The sequence below is a fragment of the Brassica rapa genome, chromosome A01 (assembly GCF_000309985.2).
Source record: "Brassica rapa cultivar Chiifu-401-42 chromosome A01, CAAS_Brap_v3.01, whole genome shotgun sequence".
Lineage (NCBI taxonomy): Eukaryota > Viridiplantae > Streptophyta > Magnoliopsida > Brassicales > Brassicaceae > Brassica > Brassica rapa.
In genome coordinates this window covers 7810662-7827726 of record NC_024795.2, presented here as the reverse complement: position 1 = coordinate 7827726, position 17065 = coordinate 7810662, and the positions used below count along the sequence as shown (strand labels likewise).

The 17065-nt window shown below is 36.6% G+C and overlaps 3 protein-coding genes across 4 annotated transcripts; 1 reads left to right on the top strand and 2 right to left on the bottom strand.

Annotated features, from left to right (window-relative positions):
* The first annotated feature begins 1400 nt into the window (after positions 1-1400).
* Positions 1401-9251, top strand: LOC103861627 (probable E3 ubiquitin-protein ligase RHA4A). The gene is made up of 3 exons (XM_009139348.3): positions 1401-8144; positions 8304-8389; positions 8876-9251. The coding sequence occupies exons 1-3, from the start codon at positions 7923-7925 to the stop codon at positions 9084-9086; spliced, it is 519 nt and encodes a 172-aa protein (XP_009137596.1). The 5' UTR covers positions 1401-7922; the 3' UTR covers positions 9087-9251.
* LOC103861638 (cellulose synthase-like protein G2) lies at positions 9150-13085 on the bottom strand. Its single transcript, XM_009139357.3, has 5 exons — positions 11739-13085; positions 11044-11178; positions 10805-10912; positions 10265-10708; positions 9150-10179 (listed from the first exon to the last, which is right to left on the bottom strand). Exons 1-5 carry the CDS (start codon positions 12318-12320, stop codon positions 9289-9291), a joined length of 2160 nt encoding a protein of 719 aa, XP_009137605.1. The 5' UTR covers positions 12321-13085; the 3' UTR covers positions 9150-9288.
* Positions 13086-13136: 51 nt separating this feature from the next.
* Positions 13137-16923, bottom strand: LOC103861617 (cellulose synthase-like protein G2). Of its 2 annotated transcripts, none has more exons than XM_033287859.1 (5): positions 15714-16923; positions 15482-15609; positions 15227-15334; positions 14699-15142; positions 13137-14151 (listed from the first exon to the last, which is right to left on the bottom strand). In XM_033287859.1, the coding sequence occupies exons 1-5, from the start codon at positions 16294-16296 to the stop codon at positions 13261-13263; spliced, it is 2154 nt and encodes a 717-aa protein (XP_033143750.1). In that variant the 5' UTR covers positions 16297-16923; the 3' UTR covers positions 13137-13260. The 2 variants fall into 2 exon arrangements, with proteins under 2 accessions (XP_033143750.1, XP_033143749.1); XM_033287858.1 differs by having other exon boundaries at positions 15482-15571; positions 15718-16923.
* Positions 16924-17065: the final 142 nt, after the last annotated feature.

The following is a 17065-nucleotide window of genomic DNA, read 5'->3' as shown; positions in this document are numbered from 1 at the left end:
TAGCTTCACGCCTCAAGGAGATCTTACCCATAACGATATCCAAAGCACAATCGGCATTTCTCCCTGGTCGCCTCCTTGCTGAGAATGTCCTCCTCGCCACTGACCTGGTAAATGGATACAATACGCAGTCTGTTTCTCCAAGAGGCATGTTAAAGGTGGACCTGAGGAAAGCGTTTGACTGTGTCCGCTGGGATTTCATTCTAGCTTCCCTGAGGGCGCTAGCGATTCCAGAAGCATACATCAGTCTTATCAACGAGTGCCTATCGACAGCATCTTTCTCAGTCTCCGTAAATGGCGTCTCCGGGGAATTTTTTCAGAGTACAAAAGGGATTCGGCAGGGGGACCCTTTATCACCATACCTTTTTGTATTAGCTATGGAATGTCTATCGCGTTTACTGCTATCTAGATATGAATCAGGATGCATAGGCTACCACCCAAGAACAGAAGAGATAAAGCTCACACACTTGATGTTTGCTGATGATGTTATGGTGTTCTTCGACGGGTCTAGTAATAGCCTACATGGTATCTCGGAATGTCTTGACGACTTCGCTTCATGGTCGGGTCTACAGATGAATCCAACAAAGATGGAGCTGTTTACATCGGGTCTCGACCAAAATGAAACCGCTGCTATCAATAGCTATGGTTTCCCCTCTGGTCAACTCCCCATTAGATACTTAGGCCTCCCTTTGATGAGCAGGAAGCTGAAGATATCAGAATATGCTCCTCTCATGATCAAACTAAATGCGAGCTTCCATGCTTGGTCTGCTAAGCTCCTATCATTCGCGGGAAGATTACAGCTGCTCAAGACTGTAATATTTGGAACCGTCAACTTTTGGGCCTCTGCTTTTATCTTGCCAAAAGGATGCATCACGACCATCGAATCCCTCTCCTCGCGGTTCCTATGGTCTGGCAGTGTGGAAAAAAGAAGCATAGCTAAAGTGGCTTGGACTACTGTCTGTCTCCCGAAGGCTGAAGGAGGCCTCGGTCTTAGGAGTCTCAGGTCGTGGAACAGGGTGCTGTGTCTCAAATTTATCTGGCTGCTACTCTCTAAAGCGCCCTCTCTTTGGGTGGAATGGCACTGGAACATCCACTTAGCTGGTCAATCTTTTTGGAGAATCAATCCCTCAGCAACTGATTCATGGGCATGGCGCAAGCCGCTGGATCTGTGTCCATTGGCGTTACAGTTCTGCAAGTCCAAACTAGGAAACGGTCAATCAACAAGCTTTTGGTACGATGTCTGGACACCAATGGGGCAGTTGATAAATTACATTGGTTCCGATGGTCCACGAGCACTTCGTATCAGAGAGAATGCAGTGGTAAAAGATGCAATCTCCGGAACTTCATGGAGACTACCTCACCCTAGATCGCAAAGCGAAGTCGATCTACACGCCTATCTCACAACTCTTTCTCTTCCTTTATCTTGTGATATTGAGGACTCTTATGATTGGGTTGCTGGTGATTCTTCTATATGTGTTTTCAGGTCTTCAACAACCTGGGAAGTACTAAGACCGAGACAAGAGATCAAGCAGTGGGCGGATGTTGTTTGGTTCAAAGGAGCGATTCCGAAACAGAGCTTTACCATGTGGATCGCGAACTACGACAGACTCCCAACGAAAGCAAGACTAGCAACTTGGGGCCTACCGATCTCTCCTCTTTGCCCTTTCTGCTCAAACTCTGAAGAAACAAGGGATCATCTGCTTCTTTCTTGCCCGTACAGCCGCGAGATATGGCTCGGCATTTTCAGAAGGTGTCAACCACCTTCAACGATGTTAACAAACTGGGCGGAGCTACTGTCTTGGATCAGAGCCGCACCATCAGCAAGATTAACCCTGCTAAGAAAGCTGGCGACCCACACAACAGTTTACTTCTTATGGAAGCAGAGGAATAATTTGATCCACAATCAAATTTCACTTCCCTCTGCTACTGTGTTCAGAGCCATCGACAGAGAAGTGCGTAATATCATCTCTGCAAGGAGACATAGGAAAAACTTCGATTCTCTAATGCTCATGTGGCGGTCATAATCTTGTTCTTTTGGTAGGAAAATTAGTGTCCCATCTTGTTTTTTATTTCTTTTTGCCAAGATGGGTTCAAACCTAAGATAACTCTTGTACTATCTTCTATTCATTTATGATATTTACATTTTAGCAAAAAAAAAATGTCCAAAAGGAGCAAACCATCGACAGTGCAAGTGCAAGAACTATTGTGTTAGCCAACTCGTCTTAGCCTAGTGGTAAAGGGACTCGAGTTGGAATTTTTGTCATGGGTTCGAGTACCATTAGTAATCCGTAAACGTTTTAAATGGCAAAAAAACTAAATTTTTATAAACCTCTTAAAACTATTCTTTGGACCTAAATTTTTTTTGAAATCCTACGGTTATAAGAAAAAACACTTGGAAAAATCCGACTGCCTATCTATTAATGAATATGAGCAACTAAATAAAATAAAATAACTAAATAACTAAAAATATTAAAGTTTTGAAAGAACGAGGAGAAAAGTTAAACTCATAAAAAATGATAGCTGACAAAAAAATCACAGATAAAAAATGATAAATCTAAAAATGTCAACGTTGCTTACATTTCCAAGATAACGGGGTCAACTTGTATTGGGCCGCAATAGCACATAATGTAAAGAAAATGACAAAGATATCGACGGTTTGAAGGTGTCGATCTAATCTTCATCAAACCCCGAAATTAATTTAATATTTTAAAGAATATTTACATGACTGCGAGACTTTTCTCGAATGTTAAAATAAAAGATCTGGTATCAACCAAACTAAGCACAAATTTATAACATGAATGCATCGTCGTACTAAAATGGTCAATGTTGGATCGATTCATTATATACAAACTACAATTCTAAATATCACCGATTTCACACATTGAATATGTTTGAAGTCTCACATTATATCAGGAAAAATATACAACTTACAAAAACTACGATAAACTTCAATAGTACTTACTCCATCTACATCAATTGAAACATCATTTGCAAAAGTTCTGTGTTGGTCCCGTAGATAGATACAAATAAATGACGGAACAATCAGGCACACTTTCAGTAAAACTAAAGATCGCTAGGTATTTCATTTTGCTTGAATCTGTTGATGAATCTCGCAGTTGCATTGGTTTCCAAGTGAGTTTGTGCATATACATGGAGCTTGTGATTGATATGGATTCTGGAGCAAAACCTATTCTGAATATGAATATAATTGAATTTTTTATTCTTTTGTATACTCTAATTGATCTAGTGAATGGGTTATAGGCTTCCAGTAAAACCAAAAACTATTAGCTCTTTATCTCTTCTTATCAAGTATTAGGGATGTTAAATGGGTGGGGTGTCCAAAACATAATAAACGGTAACTGACATATCTGTTTATCGATTAACACGATTTTGCCGCGCAGGTTGGATCGTATAATCATTGGCAGATCTAAAGTACTTCAAAAATTAAGTTAAAATCGATTTGGAGGAAAGTCAGCAATCTCTATACAAAGAAAATTTCAATTTGGACATTCCTTTTTAACCATGAACTGTCCTCCATTTGGACATGAATAGCTCATTGCTATCCAGCCAGCTGACCGTACTTTTATTTGTGTTTGGTCATATTTGGACCGTGAACCATCAGTGTCAGTGGCGGGCGGCGGCAAAGAAGTAGGGGTCAGTTGACCCCTATCAATTTTTAAATTTAGTTTAATATAACCTATAACTTTAATATATATTGAATGATTTGTTCATTTTTAAGGGTTTGACCCCCCCTTGTTTATTATGAAATCTTTAAAATTTTTATACATATATGATTTTGACCCATTGAATTTTGTTTCTACCTCTTCGCCACTGATCAGTGTTCCAGAAAAAATGTTCATTTGGACTTGTACGATCCATCTGACACCTCTATTAAAAAAACTTGTAAGACTAATTGGACTCCAAATTGATCCATGGCTGGTTTAGTTCTTGACTTGAGCATTTACTATCCTCAGTCCATCTCAGAAACACGATTAGACTTCAGTTGAATTGAGTTCAGGGACGGACCCATGATTGAATATTAGTGGGGTCAAAAAACATTAATGCGCTAGTGATGGGTATCGAAACCTGATTTCTGTGGGTTCAAGAACTGTAATTTACCAACTCTACTGTTTATTCTTTGACAATTTTGTTATACAAAACGAATCTCATGTGGTGGTAAATGCCATTTGGTTTGGTGAACTGTAACTCGAGACTTGTTATCTCCTCTTATCAAGAACTTGGTATGATGACTTCTTGACTAGTGTTATTGTATTGGCTGTGTGAAAAGTGAAAAAGCAAGCACTTCAGGCTTCTCATGTGTTGTCCTTTTACAAATTTCAATACTCAAAAAGATAGAACTGCATAAGTACAGAGCACTAAGTCCAGAAATAGTAAACCCAACAACAAAAGTTTTTATGCTTATCTTGTGCGCATGCTTCCTTATCCCCTTCTGCACTTATTATTGGAGATAGTGACTAGCCAATCTCCGTATCTGTTCACTTCTCGTTAAAGCACTCTATATATCAAGAGTATTGTGGCATCATAGATATACAACAGAGCTGAGTCTGTTTCTTTCTGCCATAGTGTGAGATACGGTTCACATGTGCAACTGTTATGTACGTAACAATAAATTACATACTGAACTTGCATGGATCATTATGATTACTGCACCTGCTTTAACAAAAAAAAGGGAATTCCATCCAGTTGTTTTTACATATTTACTGTTCATGTTTTCCCTTTACATCGCATTAGCTTTGAAACCTAGACTTAGGCCCAACTAAGCCTTTATTCATAATATTAGTTCAGAAACCTATCTACAAGAATAGAACAGAACATGAAGCCTATTTACTTTCTCTTTGCAGTAAACTAGATACTTTGCATTCTTCAGAGACCGACCATGGCAGGGAACATGATTTGATCATAAGCCGCAAATCTCACTGTCCTCAACAAAAGCACCATCAGAATCTGATACCAATAAGGCCAATTAATGGCGTTTGTTTCATCAAGAGGTGAGTACGAAATTATATCGGTGTAGACTGAAAAGCTTAATAGAATCCAAGTACGACATTTTTAAGGCTGAGACCAACTGTCTGTAAGTCAAAGAGTTACTGTCCGATTTCCTTATCAAAAGTTTTTTTTTTCTCCTGATCACAATTTATATCTCGTTTTTGGTTATAATTAACTTGCACATCAAAAAATGATGATCAACTTGACTAAAATTTGGGCCCACCTAGAAACATATATCACCCATATTGATTGGCTTAGGTTTTGTTCGACAACAGCATCCAGTGATCAGAAAATGTCACATGACACAGCCATCACAGGTCGGGCACCTTTTCAGTTACTTATTGTTGTGTAGTGACTTGTTTTGTTGCCTCTGCCAACCTTTTAACGTTGCTCATCACCAACAGTTTATGGTGCATGAAAGCTCTTTTGCTGGCACAGATGATGACTCGAAGACATATCTGCAGATTCTGCACCAACCTCCAAGTTCTGACCTCGAATTTATAAGCAACCATCAACATCACATTTTCACCTAAAAAGGTAAACGCTTCCCCTTACCTCATTCTTTCCACGACTTTTGACCTTTCAAATTATTAAGTGTCAATCGAAGTTGAATATTTAGTGACTAGGAGGTCTATTCATGTATACCAGTCCGGTGAAAGTTTTGTAAAAAAATATGAGAAGACAAGATGAAATATAGGTACTTCTTATGAATACTTAGGAAGTAATTTGTGTGTTTTGTTCAAAAAAAGAGAAAGAAAAGAGGTAGTAATTTGAGTGATATTAGAGCATGATTAATTTAACTCATGATTTAACATCTTTTTTTTTACACTTTTCAACTAAAAATGACTCTTATATCTTTTATTTAAGAGACGGTTATTATTTTTTCTTAATTGAAATCTAAAAAAAGTTAGGAACCGTCTCTTAATCGAAGCTAAAAACCCTAGTTAAAAGATTGTGGTTAATCAGATTGTGGTTAATCATGGTCTTAGATTTAATTCAAGGGTATTGCATTGATCAAAGTTTGTTCTCCTTATGATGTTAAGAAGAAATTGTATTATAATGAAATAGGAGACAAGAGTGCTTTAGCCTGTAATCGTAAGAAGAACATAGCTGTAACCTTAAAAGTTAGTATGTACTGCTCCTACCAAAAGCTTTAAAACGATATGAAAAGTTCAGGATTTTTAATAACCTATATTTTAGCAAAAGTTTATAAAGTAGTTTTATATAATCCAGAAACTCATCTATTTAGAATCTAAGTTAGTGATATCCTTTTCATCATTCCCACTATGAGCGAGGGAGATCACTCCTCAGGATCCACTACCACCAGTGATACAAAAATATGTATAGTTTAGTCCGTGGAGCCTAGATTAAAGATATTCTTATGACAATATTAAAGATATTCTTATGACAATATCCATAGTAGGCTTATCTTAGTCTCTGTGTGCGTAGATGTTCTTTTCCACCAGATATTATAAAGGAATGATAGGAGATGTTTTAGTTAATTTGATCAAACATTTGAATATAAGGCAAAATAAATGCCCTAATAAAATGTATTAGTGGGGAAAAGGGCCAAGTTGTCCATAAACAAACGTGAAAAAACAAAAAAAAAGCTGTCTATCACTAAAGAAGAAGTGAGAAAAAGTGGGTCACAGATCAAATCCTAAATCAAGATATTTATTTGGGCCCTAAGCACAATCATATTGGTAAGTTTGTGTCAGTCATTAGAAGATATAAAAATACCTTTCTGCTTTTGCTGGTAGTGAAAAATTATTGTTCATAAAGTATCTGTTTTCCTCAAAATTAACAGAATTAAGAAATGAAGTTATTGGTTGACCGTTGATTTGTGTTTAGAGTTCGGTTTCACTAGGAAACATGTTATTTTGGATAAACTGTGAGAAGGCTACATGATAGCCTTGCGAAGTTAAAATATTGGTAGGCTGTCTGACTTTGTTACGAAATTTATAAATAACTGAAGATTCTTAGATTTTGGTACAAAATCTTGTCCTAATCCAAGTGAAGAGACCATAGGTTTATCTTCATTTAAGTAATCACCACTTTCCGAAAGTAAAAGAGAAGAATAAAAAAAATGAATGCTTATAGAAGATGTACATAGTAACAAAGTGGTTGTATTGCTATTGGTTGAAGTTGGTGATCAATTTTTACTGATTGCATAGACTTGGTCAATACAAATTCAACGTTTTGGTAGATAAAACCTATGATTGATGCTTGGCAAGTGCCAAATAATCTAATAACCAAAATGAGTCAGGAAATGAAATGATGGGTTATAATTATATAGGTCCCATGTTAGTGAGGATTGAGACACTTGAATCTAATCCTTAAGCATTATAAAGTTTCTATTCATCTTGTTTAGTGGAACCTCATCAGCTGCTTACTCGCTTGTTTCCTTTTGATTATATTAAAAGAGCCATTAGGAATATATGCGCTGCAATTTTATATAACCCAAAAGGCTCTTTTCTCCACGACTTTCCTCTTCCTGATTATGTACATAAACATGTATTCACATCACATGGGATATGTACTGTTTAAGTTTCTTATGTCATCATATCTAACCCCCCTGTTTTTAGGATATATGTTGAGTTTTTATTTGAAGAATGAAACTCTCTTAATCTAAAAATATAAATTGTGATATTTGGTACATAAAATGCATTCATAAGGAACTTTATTTTACTATAATTTTTTTATAGATATTTTATACCACAAGAGAATCCCAGTATGATAACCAATATGGTTGCACAGTTACTTGCTTTTGGGTAGAGATGTAGTACATTCACAGGATATCTATATATACTCTCCTCTTGTGCTTCCTCAACTTCCATCAAAACTTTCATTTCTCATTTGGGTCTTTCCTTTCAGTTTTATTTCTTTCTGGTGGGTGTGATTTCAAAAAGCTAAAAATTATGGTTGATCCTCAAACACCAATCCCACCTCACCTATATCCACAAGCAGTTCAACTCAAACTCTATCAAGCCTTCATCTTCTCCATTCCCATCTTATTCTCTATCATTCTCTTCCTCCTGTTCTATCTTTTTTACCTTAAGAGAAGAGCTTCTGCTCTCTCCTCTCCTCCGATGATTCTTCCTGTATCCTCGACCCACCAGCCTTCTTCTCATCTCACCTCGGTAAGTGTCACAATGTCTCTGTAGATATATACATATATGCAAAAGCCCTGAATCATTCACGCCAAGAACTAGTAGACTTTGGTCATATTTATCATGGTATCATGTTATATAAAGTTTAATGAAGAATAGTGCTGAGATTGACTGCGTTATATTTTTCAGGTTTGTTTGTTAGATGTGAAAGTAGAGCTCAAAGACAAGCTTCATGTCGTTTTTTTCAATGAAGAGCTAGAAACAAGAGATTCTCTGTAAGTTACTCGTACTTAGTTCATATGAATTAGGAACGTAGAGATCGTTTCAGTGTCTTCCTATTCATATGAATCTATTAAATCTTCTAAGTGGCATATTTAATCTTATCACTTATGAATTCTCATGATGCTCAACTTTAATTATCAAGATTCTTCTAAATAATTATGTTAACAGAGTTGATATACGAATTGAGATGTCTGAGAATGATCCTATTGAAAGTTGAAATATACGAATTGAGATGCCCTTTACACATAAGTGTTTCTAGGCCGTTGCTTAGAGTTAAGGAATATTAAAAGTAAAAGACGGAAAGTTTAAATTCTAGATAAGACCAAAATCAAGATTGACAAAAATCAAGATTTATATAAAATCAATCCTAATTTGAATATATTATATAGTTTCATGTCTTTGTGTCTAATTTTATCTTTGGTTGTTGCTTGTTTTTGGTGAATCGAAAGTTTGACTAATTTAATGAAAAATTGGTGCAGATGTTGCGTATGTTTGGGAGAATTCGAGTTAAAGGAAGAGTTGGTGGAAATGCCTTCATGCAAACATATATTTCATCTCGATTGTATTCACCTTTGGCTCTATTCTCATACCACTTGCCCTCTCTGTCGCTCCTCTGTCTTCATCCCTTCGACCAAAACCTTGGTGGACGACAACGACCATCCAGACTCTTCCCAAACGTCACCGGTTTGACTCATTGACCCGAAAGAAATAAACAAATACAAATTTTGTTAGCGAGTAGATCATCAATACAAAAGTTGTAAATCTTCAAATTTTATTAGATTTTGATGATGCAAGAGACCACAATGTATTACATCACATTACAAAGTGGATATATATTCTGTGTCTTCTGCCTGATGACTTATTGTTTAAAAAAAAAACCTAACAGATGAAGTTACTTGAGTAAAAAGTAACCTCCCAGGATAAGAACAAGTGTGAGTATCCCAGCTAAGAAACAAATACCCTTTTGTAACTTTCCATCATCTTTCCTCAGCACCATGGCTTCATAGATCGGTAAGCTATTCACTACCACGAAGCTTGCAAGCATCAGCTCAAGGCTGAGTCCTTCTCCCCATGCGAAAAGACCATAGAGCCCCGAGACGAAAGCAAAGAGATTCAGGACGGCCACTGCGGTCATGGGTAAGAAAATGGACGAAGAGGGCGCAAAATCGAATATTTCTTGCTCGTACCGCTTCTTTTGTTCGTCATCACCATTGGCTTTACTGGTGACATTGAATCCAGGTGTGGAGAGGTTTAGCGTTTTGAGAGTGTACTCTATCATACCAAAGAAGAATGAAGAGAGCCCTCTTATCAGCCACATTCTCTGATCGTTCCACCATTTCTGACAAGTTCCTCCTTCCAACAAAAAATCTGCTAGATCTTGCGCATATGCACCAAGGGACAAGAAGATGTAAAGCCAAAACCATTGGTCTGATGGCTTGGGGAACACTCTAATCCCATATATTAGGGCAAGCTGAGGTAAAACCCCATAAACGGTAAGAGGAATTGAGCAAAACGGCCAAACCACATAGTAGCAATAGCCTAAGCCTGTAAACAGGCCTAATGACTTCAAACCATAGGTGAATGGGCTATACCTTGAAAACCCCATTTCAAGAAGACCAATGGACCAACGCATTTGTTGGCACACTACATCTGTTAGGCGTTTTGGGGCGCTTCCATAAAAAGCAGCTCTTTGGGGTCTACAAAACATTGATCTCCATCCTTCACAATGAAGCATGAACCCTGTGTAGTAGTCTTCTACTAATGATCCATATCTGAATCCAATCTGCATAGTTTTGCATGATAATTTGAAATTTAGATATCAAGCAGGAAAAATAAAGAGATTATGATTATTGGTTTTATCTAATTACCTTGGATCCCCAATTGGTGTTATGCTCGTAGTTGCATCCAGCTACATTGTGTGCCAATGCCAAAACAGTATGGGCCTTAATGGGCTTATCTGCAATCCTATTTGGCGCAAGTTCATCTAACTCAGGCAAAATCAAATTTGCTGGAGGCCCGTAGAAAACTCGTCGATTGAAAAAGCACCCAGTGCCCACGTGAATTGGGCCCATAAGCCCATCATACCCAACCATATTGATGTCAAAGGGATGTATGAGCTCTGATGCATAGATATCGTTTCTGTTAATTCCTTGAAATCTCTGAGGAAATTGCACGAATCCTAAACCGGAATTTATCTTAGGGTCTGACAAATAGCACAAAGCATGAAGAGGTGTTGTGGGATTGTTTGAGTACATGTCACAATCTAGTGTTAGAATGATTGGTGAGTTTGTCATCACCGAAGAAACTCGTAACTACAAAGAAAATAAAACATGTGGTTAACGAAAGATTAAACAGAAAGACTAGTTAACCAAACCGAAAACTGGTAAAAGATAAGGTTTAGTGCATACCAATGTATTAAGAGCACCGGCTTTGAAATGATGTGGTGTAGCTCTACTCTTCTCTCTTGATACATATATTAGGTTTGGCGTTATCCCTGTCTCGTTGTTTTGTAGAACCTACCCATGAATTAAAAGAAATGAGATCTTATTGTATAAACTTTTGTTTCAAAATATGTACAATAGCAAGTCAATTCTCAAAAAATAAATAATATATATTTATACATATATAATGATATATTAAATTTCACCTTAATAATACTTGGATGGTCCTGAGGAGTGAATTTGTGGTCCAACAAATCGAAGACCTCACGAAACTGATCTTGATCAACTTTGCCAATATTCACCACATGTTCTACTCTCTCCTTCACATCTTCATACATTTTCTGTTTCACCACAAATTGATTACTTTGTATGTGTTTTTTTTTTGCTAGGTATCCAACTAAAAGCATGTAAAATATTACAAGGCTTTGACCAAAATAAATAAATAAATACATATTACAAGGCATGGCCTTATAGGCTTAAAATTTTGAGAAGAAAGTAGAGACATAGAACTAGGCAATTGCTTACTCTTGTTTTAAAAGCTAACAATTGTATAATAGAGATAGTAGTAAGTATGAAGGAATTAAATGATTAGTACCCTTACAAGAGAAACTTTTTCTGAGAACTTCAAGTGGATATGTTCTTATAACTAAAGAGATCATGAACTAAATGATTAGGATGGCCTCTTTTAGTCAAAGTCTTAAATTTAGAGTAAATACTTTATCACCCTACTCTAGAAGCCTACATACTTTATATATACCTTTGGAACTTCAATATGAGATATTCTAATAAATTCTTATAATTAATATAACTAATATATGAGTAATTTTCAAAAATTCTATTTAATTGAATTATGAGAGATTAGGCGACATGTAGAGTATAATAATGGATAGTTAGTAAATACCTTAAGATTTTCAGCTTCCTCAGTCCAAGAACTTGACTTCAAGGAAAAATAAACTTCAGGAGACCGATCTTGAACATTATTCTTCTTGCAAAAAGGCAACCAATGCTCAGAGAACTTAGCAGCCTCCATCAAAGCAAACAACGTTAATGACGATCCACCATCATCCGATACGTAGACAGAGACCTTATAAGACGGGTAACCGAATGCCATCACTGATAAGACCGTGTTGGCCACCATCATGGGAGGCTCCTTGTAAGGATCAGCAGTGCATATGAACACGTCTAGCTTCGGGAAATGCTCTTCCGGTTTAGAAAAATATTTTTCAGGGTACTCGGTTCGATGAACCGGGTTTAGCCGGAGGGACGTTGTGCTGGCCCACATGAAAGCGAGAACGACGTCGGAGAGGAGAAGAAGAAACGATGTTAGAGCGGTGTGTTCTGTCAGAAGTGAATATGCATGGTGATACATGAGGGCTATGATACCACACGTGTGAACTACGGCGTAGATTCTGTATGGAATGACTCGCCGGCACGGATGGCACGTGTGGTGGGTTGCCGATTGTTCACTAGTATGAAGCTCCATTTTTGTAATGAAAATAAATGGTTTCCAAGAATCGGTAACCACATTTAGTAATATATATGGCGAGTTTTAGAATAGCTAGAAAAAAAAATGGAAGATATTTGGTTTTTCAAAGATGGTGTGTAGTGATTTTTTCAAAGGAGAATTTAATTTAAAATTTTCTAACTTGAAAATGGATGAGGATGACTGTGAGAGTCACTGCCTTGACCATTCATGATGTCATGCATCTGCCCCCCTATTCTTATTTTTTTTTTTAATGCTGCATAATTATGCTATTACAACTATGATAAATATTACAGACGATTCTACAGCGATAATTCTACCTACCGCATGGGGATTCAATTTTCAATAACTTTTAATCAATAGTAATTTAATAAAATCATTTAATTTTTTTGAAGTTTATCATTTTTTTATAGAAAACACAAAATATTTGTTTTCTAAAACATTATCTTTTTGAAACGGAAAGAGTATTTGTATCAAACTTCTAAAATATGTTATTTTGAAGTTTGCCCAAAAAAAACTTTAGTTGATATTAATGTTCTTTAATGTGTGTGTCTACGGAATCTTCGTGTATTGTAGAGGAACACTTGGACAAAACTCAATCATACAAAACCTATTCTCTAAGCAGAAGAAACAGATCCAAAACTTTGGGGAACACAATAACATCTTGGAAACATTTTTTCTCTGTAAAGTTCGTCTGATTTTTCTTCAACAAAGTCGATACCCGTGGAATCAACATTGATCTTGTGTATTATTGTTTTCTATTTGTTAGTTTCAAACTTCAGTTTACAAGTTTTTTGTTGATTCAAGATACCAAAATGTGAGAGATGCTCATCATATTATTATTCGTTATATAGATTCATCACATTACTTACTTCTAGTTTACCACAATGCATACATAATGCTTATGCTAAGTGAAACTACAAATCCCTAACAGGTGCAGTTACTTGAGGACGAAGAAACCTGACACAACAACAAAACAAGTGAGGATTCCAGCTAAGATACAAACATTTTTTGGTAATTTTCCATCATCTTCCCTAAGCAACATAGCCATATAGATCGGTAAGCTATTCACCACCGCAAAGCTAACCAGCATCAACTCAAGTACGAGTCCTTCTCCCCAAACGAACACACCATAAAGCCCACAGACAAAGGCAAGCAGATTGACGATCGCCACCGTAGTAATGGGGAAAAACATGATCGAAGAGGCCCCAAAATCAAACATCTCTTGCTCGTATCTCTTACTCTGTTTGTCATCATCGTTGACTTTGCTAGTGAGGTTGAATCCATGTGTAGATAGGTTTAGATTTTTAAGAGTGAACTCTATGGAGCCAAAGATGAATGAAGAGAATCCTCTAATCAACCACATCCTTTGATCATTCCACCAGCAGTGACAAGTACCTCCTTCTAATACAAAATCTAATAGATCTTGACCATATGCACCAAGGAACAAGAAGATGTAAAGCCAAAACCATGGATCCGATGGCTTGGGAAAGACGCTAACTCCATAGAGGAGAGCAACTTGGGGCAAGAACCCATAGATGACAAGAGGAATTGACGAAAACGCCCAAAATGCATACTGGCTATAGGCCATGCCTGTTAATAAGCTCGTTGATCTGACCCCATACGTGATAGGGCTAAACCTCGAGAAGGCAACTTCAAGAAGTCCAATAGTCCATCTTTTTTGTTGGCTCACTACATCAATTAGGCATTTTGGAGAATCTCCATAAAATGCTATTTTTGGAGGGTTGCAAAAGATTGATCTCCACCCTTCACAGTGGAGTCTATATCCTGTATTGTAGTCTTCTACTAAAGATCCATATCTGAATCCAATCTGCATAGTTTATGAATGCTCAAAAGATGATTAATATTGTCTAGACCTATACTTCGGTTATCTACTATGATATAGGATATTCTCTATGTTTCATATAAATCAAGAAAATAAATATTATTTCTTAATATTAAATATATTATCTAAGATTGGAGAAACAAATGGTTCTTATAACTAGTTCATGATGTAGTATTGTCACAAAGTACCACTAGGCTACATGTCCTAGTCAATTCACATAAACGTTTAGATAGCATATAACATATTTTGTAGTCTTCTACCTTTGGCTCTTTCTTTTTTTTGAAAAAAAAAAACATATTTTATTTTCTTCTACCTTTGACTCCTATTTAAAACCTATAAGTCATTAATATCATGAAATTTATGTACATATGGTGTAGTCTTCTACGGCCTTTGACTCCTATTTGAAACCTATCTATATAATTTTGATTCTTTTGATCTATATACTGATATATATATATATATATATATATATATATATGTAGACAAACAAAAATAATACATCACGAAGTTTAAAATTTTATTTACATCTAACCTTGGATCCCCAATTGGAATTTCGCTCGTAGTTACATCCAGCTACATCGTGTGCCCAAGCCAAAATATCTTGGGCCTTGATAGGCTTATCAGCAATCCAATTTGGACCAAGCTCATCTACCTCAGGTAAAATCAAATTAGTCGGAGGTCCATAAAAAGCCCGTCGATTAAAGAAACACCCTGTTCCCACGTAAGTTGAGCCCATAAGCCCATCAAAACCAGCCATATTGATGACAAAGGGGCGTCTGAGCTCGGATGCATAAATATCGTTTTTGTTTACTCCACGAAACTTCTGAGGAAACTGCACAAATCCTAAACTAGGATTGAGTTTAGGGTCTGAAAAATAGCACAAAGCATGAAGTGGGCTTCTTGGATTGTTTGAGTACATGTCACAGTCTAGCGTTAGAATTACCGGTGAGTTTGTCATCACCGAGGATACTCGTAACTACAATGAAAATAAACTTGTGGTTAGCGAAATATTAATCCGAAAGCTGGTTTAAGTTAGTCATAGAGTTTAGTTGATACCAACCAATGTATTTAGAGCACCGGCTTTGAAATGATGTGGTGAAGCTCCATTCTTCTCTCTTGATACATAGATTAGGTTTGGCATTATATCTGTCTCGTCACTTTGTAGCACCTATACGTAGCCCCACCAATGATAACTTATTATGTAAATATAGAAACGTTTGTTTTCCTTAAGAGAACATTAATAGGCATTTTGTTATTTATTAGTATATACATAGCGTATAACTCGAACGGAAATAAAATCTGAGTGATAAAATACCTTGACAATAGTAGGATGGTCATGACGAGTATCAACTTTGCTACTATGCACAACATGTTCTACTCTCTTCTTCATATCTTCATACATGGTCTGTTTCACCGAGTAAAGATTATTTTGTATGTTATGCACTATATTATGGTTATGTGGTTTTATCTAGTACTGTACATAACTTGGTTTCTTTCTGTCATACGTTAATATAATAAAGTATTAGTATCTTACGTACTTTATATACATACCTTAATATTCCCAGCTTCATCAGTCCAATATTGTGACTTTGATGAGAAATAAACTTCAGGGGACCGATCTTCAACACTATTCTTCTTGCAAAAAGGCAACCAATGCTCAGAGAACATGGCAGCCTCCATCAAAGCAAACAAAGTCAACGACGATCCTCCATCGTCCGATACATACACCGATAACTTATCAGACGGATAATCGTAGGCCATCACTGATAAGGCGGTGTTCACCACCATCATCGGAGGCTCCTTGTATGGATCAGCCGTGCATATAAACACGTCCAGTTTTGGAAAGTCCTCCTTCGGTTTAGCTAAATATCTCTTAGGGTACTCGGTCCGGTGAATCGGGTTGAACCGGAGGCACGTTGTGGTGGCCCACATGAAGGCGAGAACGACGTCGGCGATGAGAAGAAGAGATGTTGTTAGAGTTGTGCCTGCTGTGGCAAGTGAGTGTGCATGGTGGTACATGAGGGATATGATACCACACGTGTGAATTACGGCGTATATTCTGTACGGAATGGTGCGCCGGCACGGATAACACGTGTGGAGGGCTGCCGAGTATTTTCTCTGAGGTTCCATCTCTAATTATGATGAAAACAAATGGTTGGAGAAAACACTATATTTATAGTAGTACTTGATAATAGGCGAGTATCCTAGGATAAGTGAGTATGTAGTATGCTTCATATATTGACATTTTCAATGGAGAAGTCGAGTTAAAATTCTCTATCTTGAAAAGTAAGAGAAAATGTCATAGATAAGTTGGATCAAGACTGGGTCTGCGAGAGTCACTAGTTGCTTTCACAATTCACGTGACGCGTATGGTAAATTTTTAACTTCTACCAAAATTAATATCGATTATGGACAAACGCTATACTTGCAAACAATCGGACGTAAATGTGTATACTTTAATATACTTCTGAGAACACCTGAAATGTTATCAGCAATAAATAACTTGTTAGTACTATGTATTTTTTTTTTAACATTTAGTACTATGTATTTATAGTTACTTGTAACTTTCATGTATTTCCTGCTTCCATGTCCCGTTTGTATCTATAGTAACTTGTTACACCTCTATATCTTACACACAAGTTTCAAATACGATAGAAAATTAAAGGAATAAAACAAAAACAAAACTTCGAAACTGAGCTAATACCCTGAGCTTCAAATCCTCTTTGTTCACAATAGACTCCTAAAAAGAGGCATTAATCTTTTATTTTATAGGAGTCGTGGTTACTCTGTTTAGACTATTCTGGTCCTTCACGACAAAACACACATAGACATACAACACTGACTGTAGATTTATAATATGTTAATATATACAAAGTATAATAAAACTCTAAAATACACA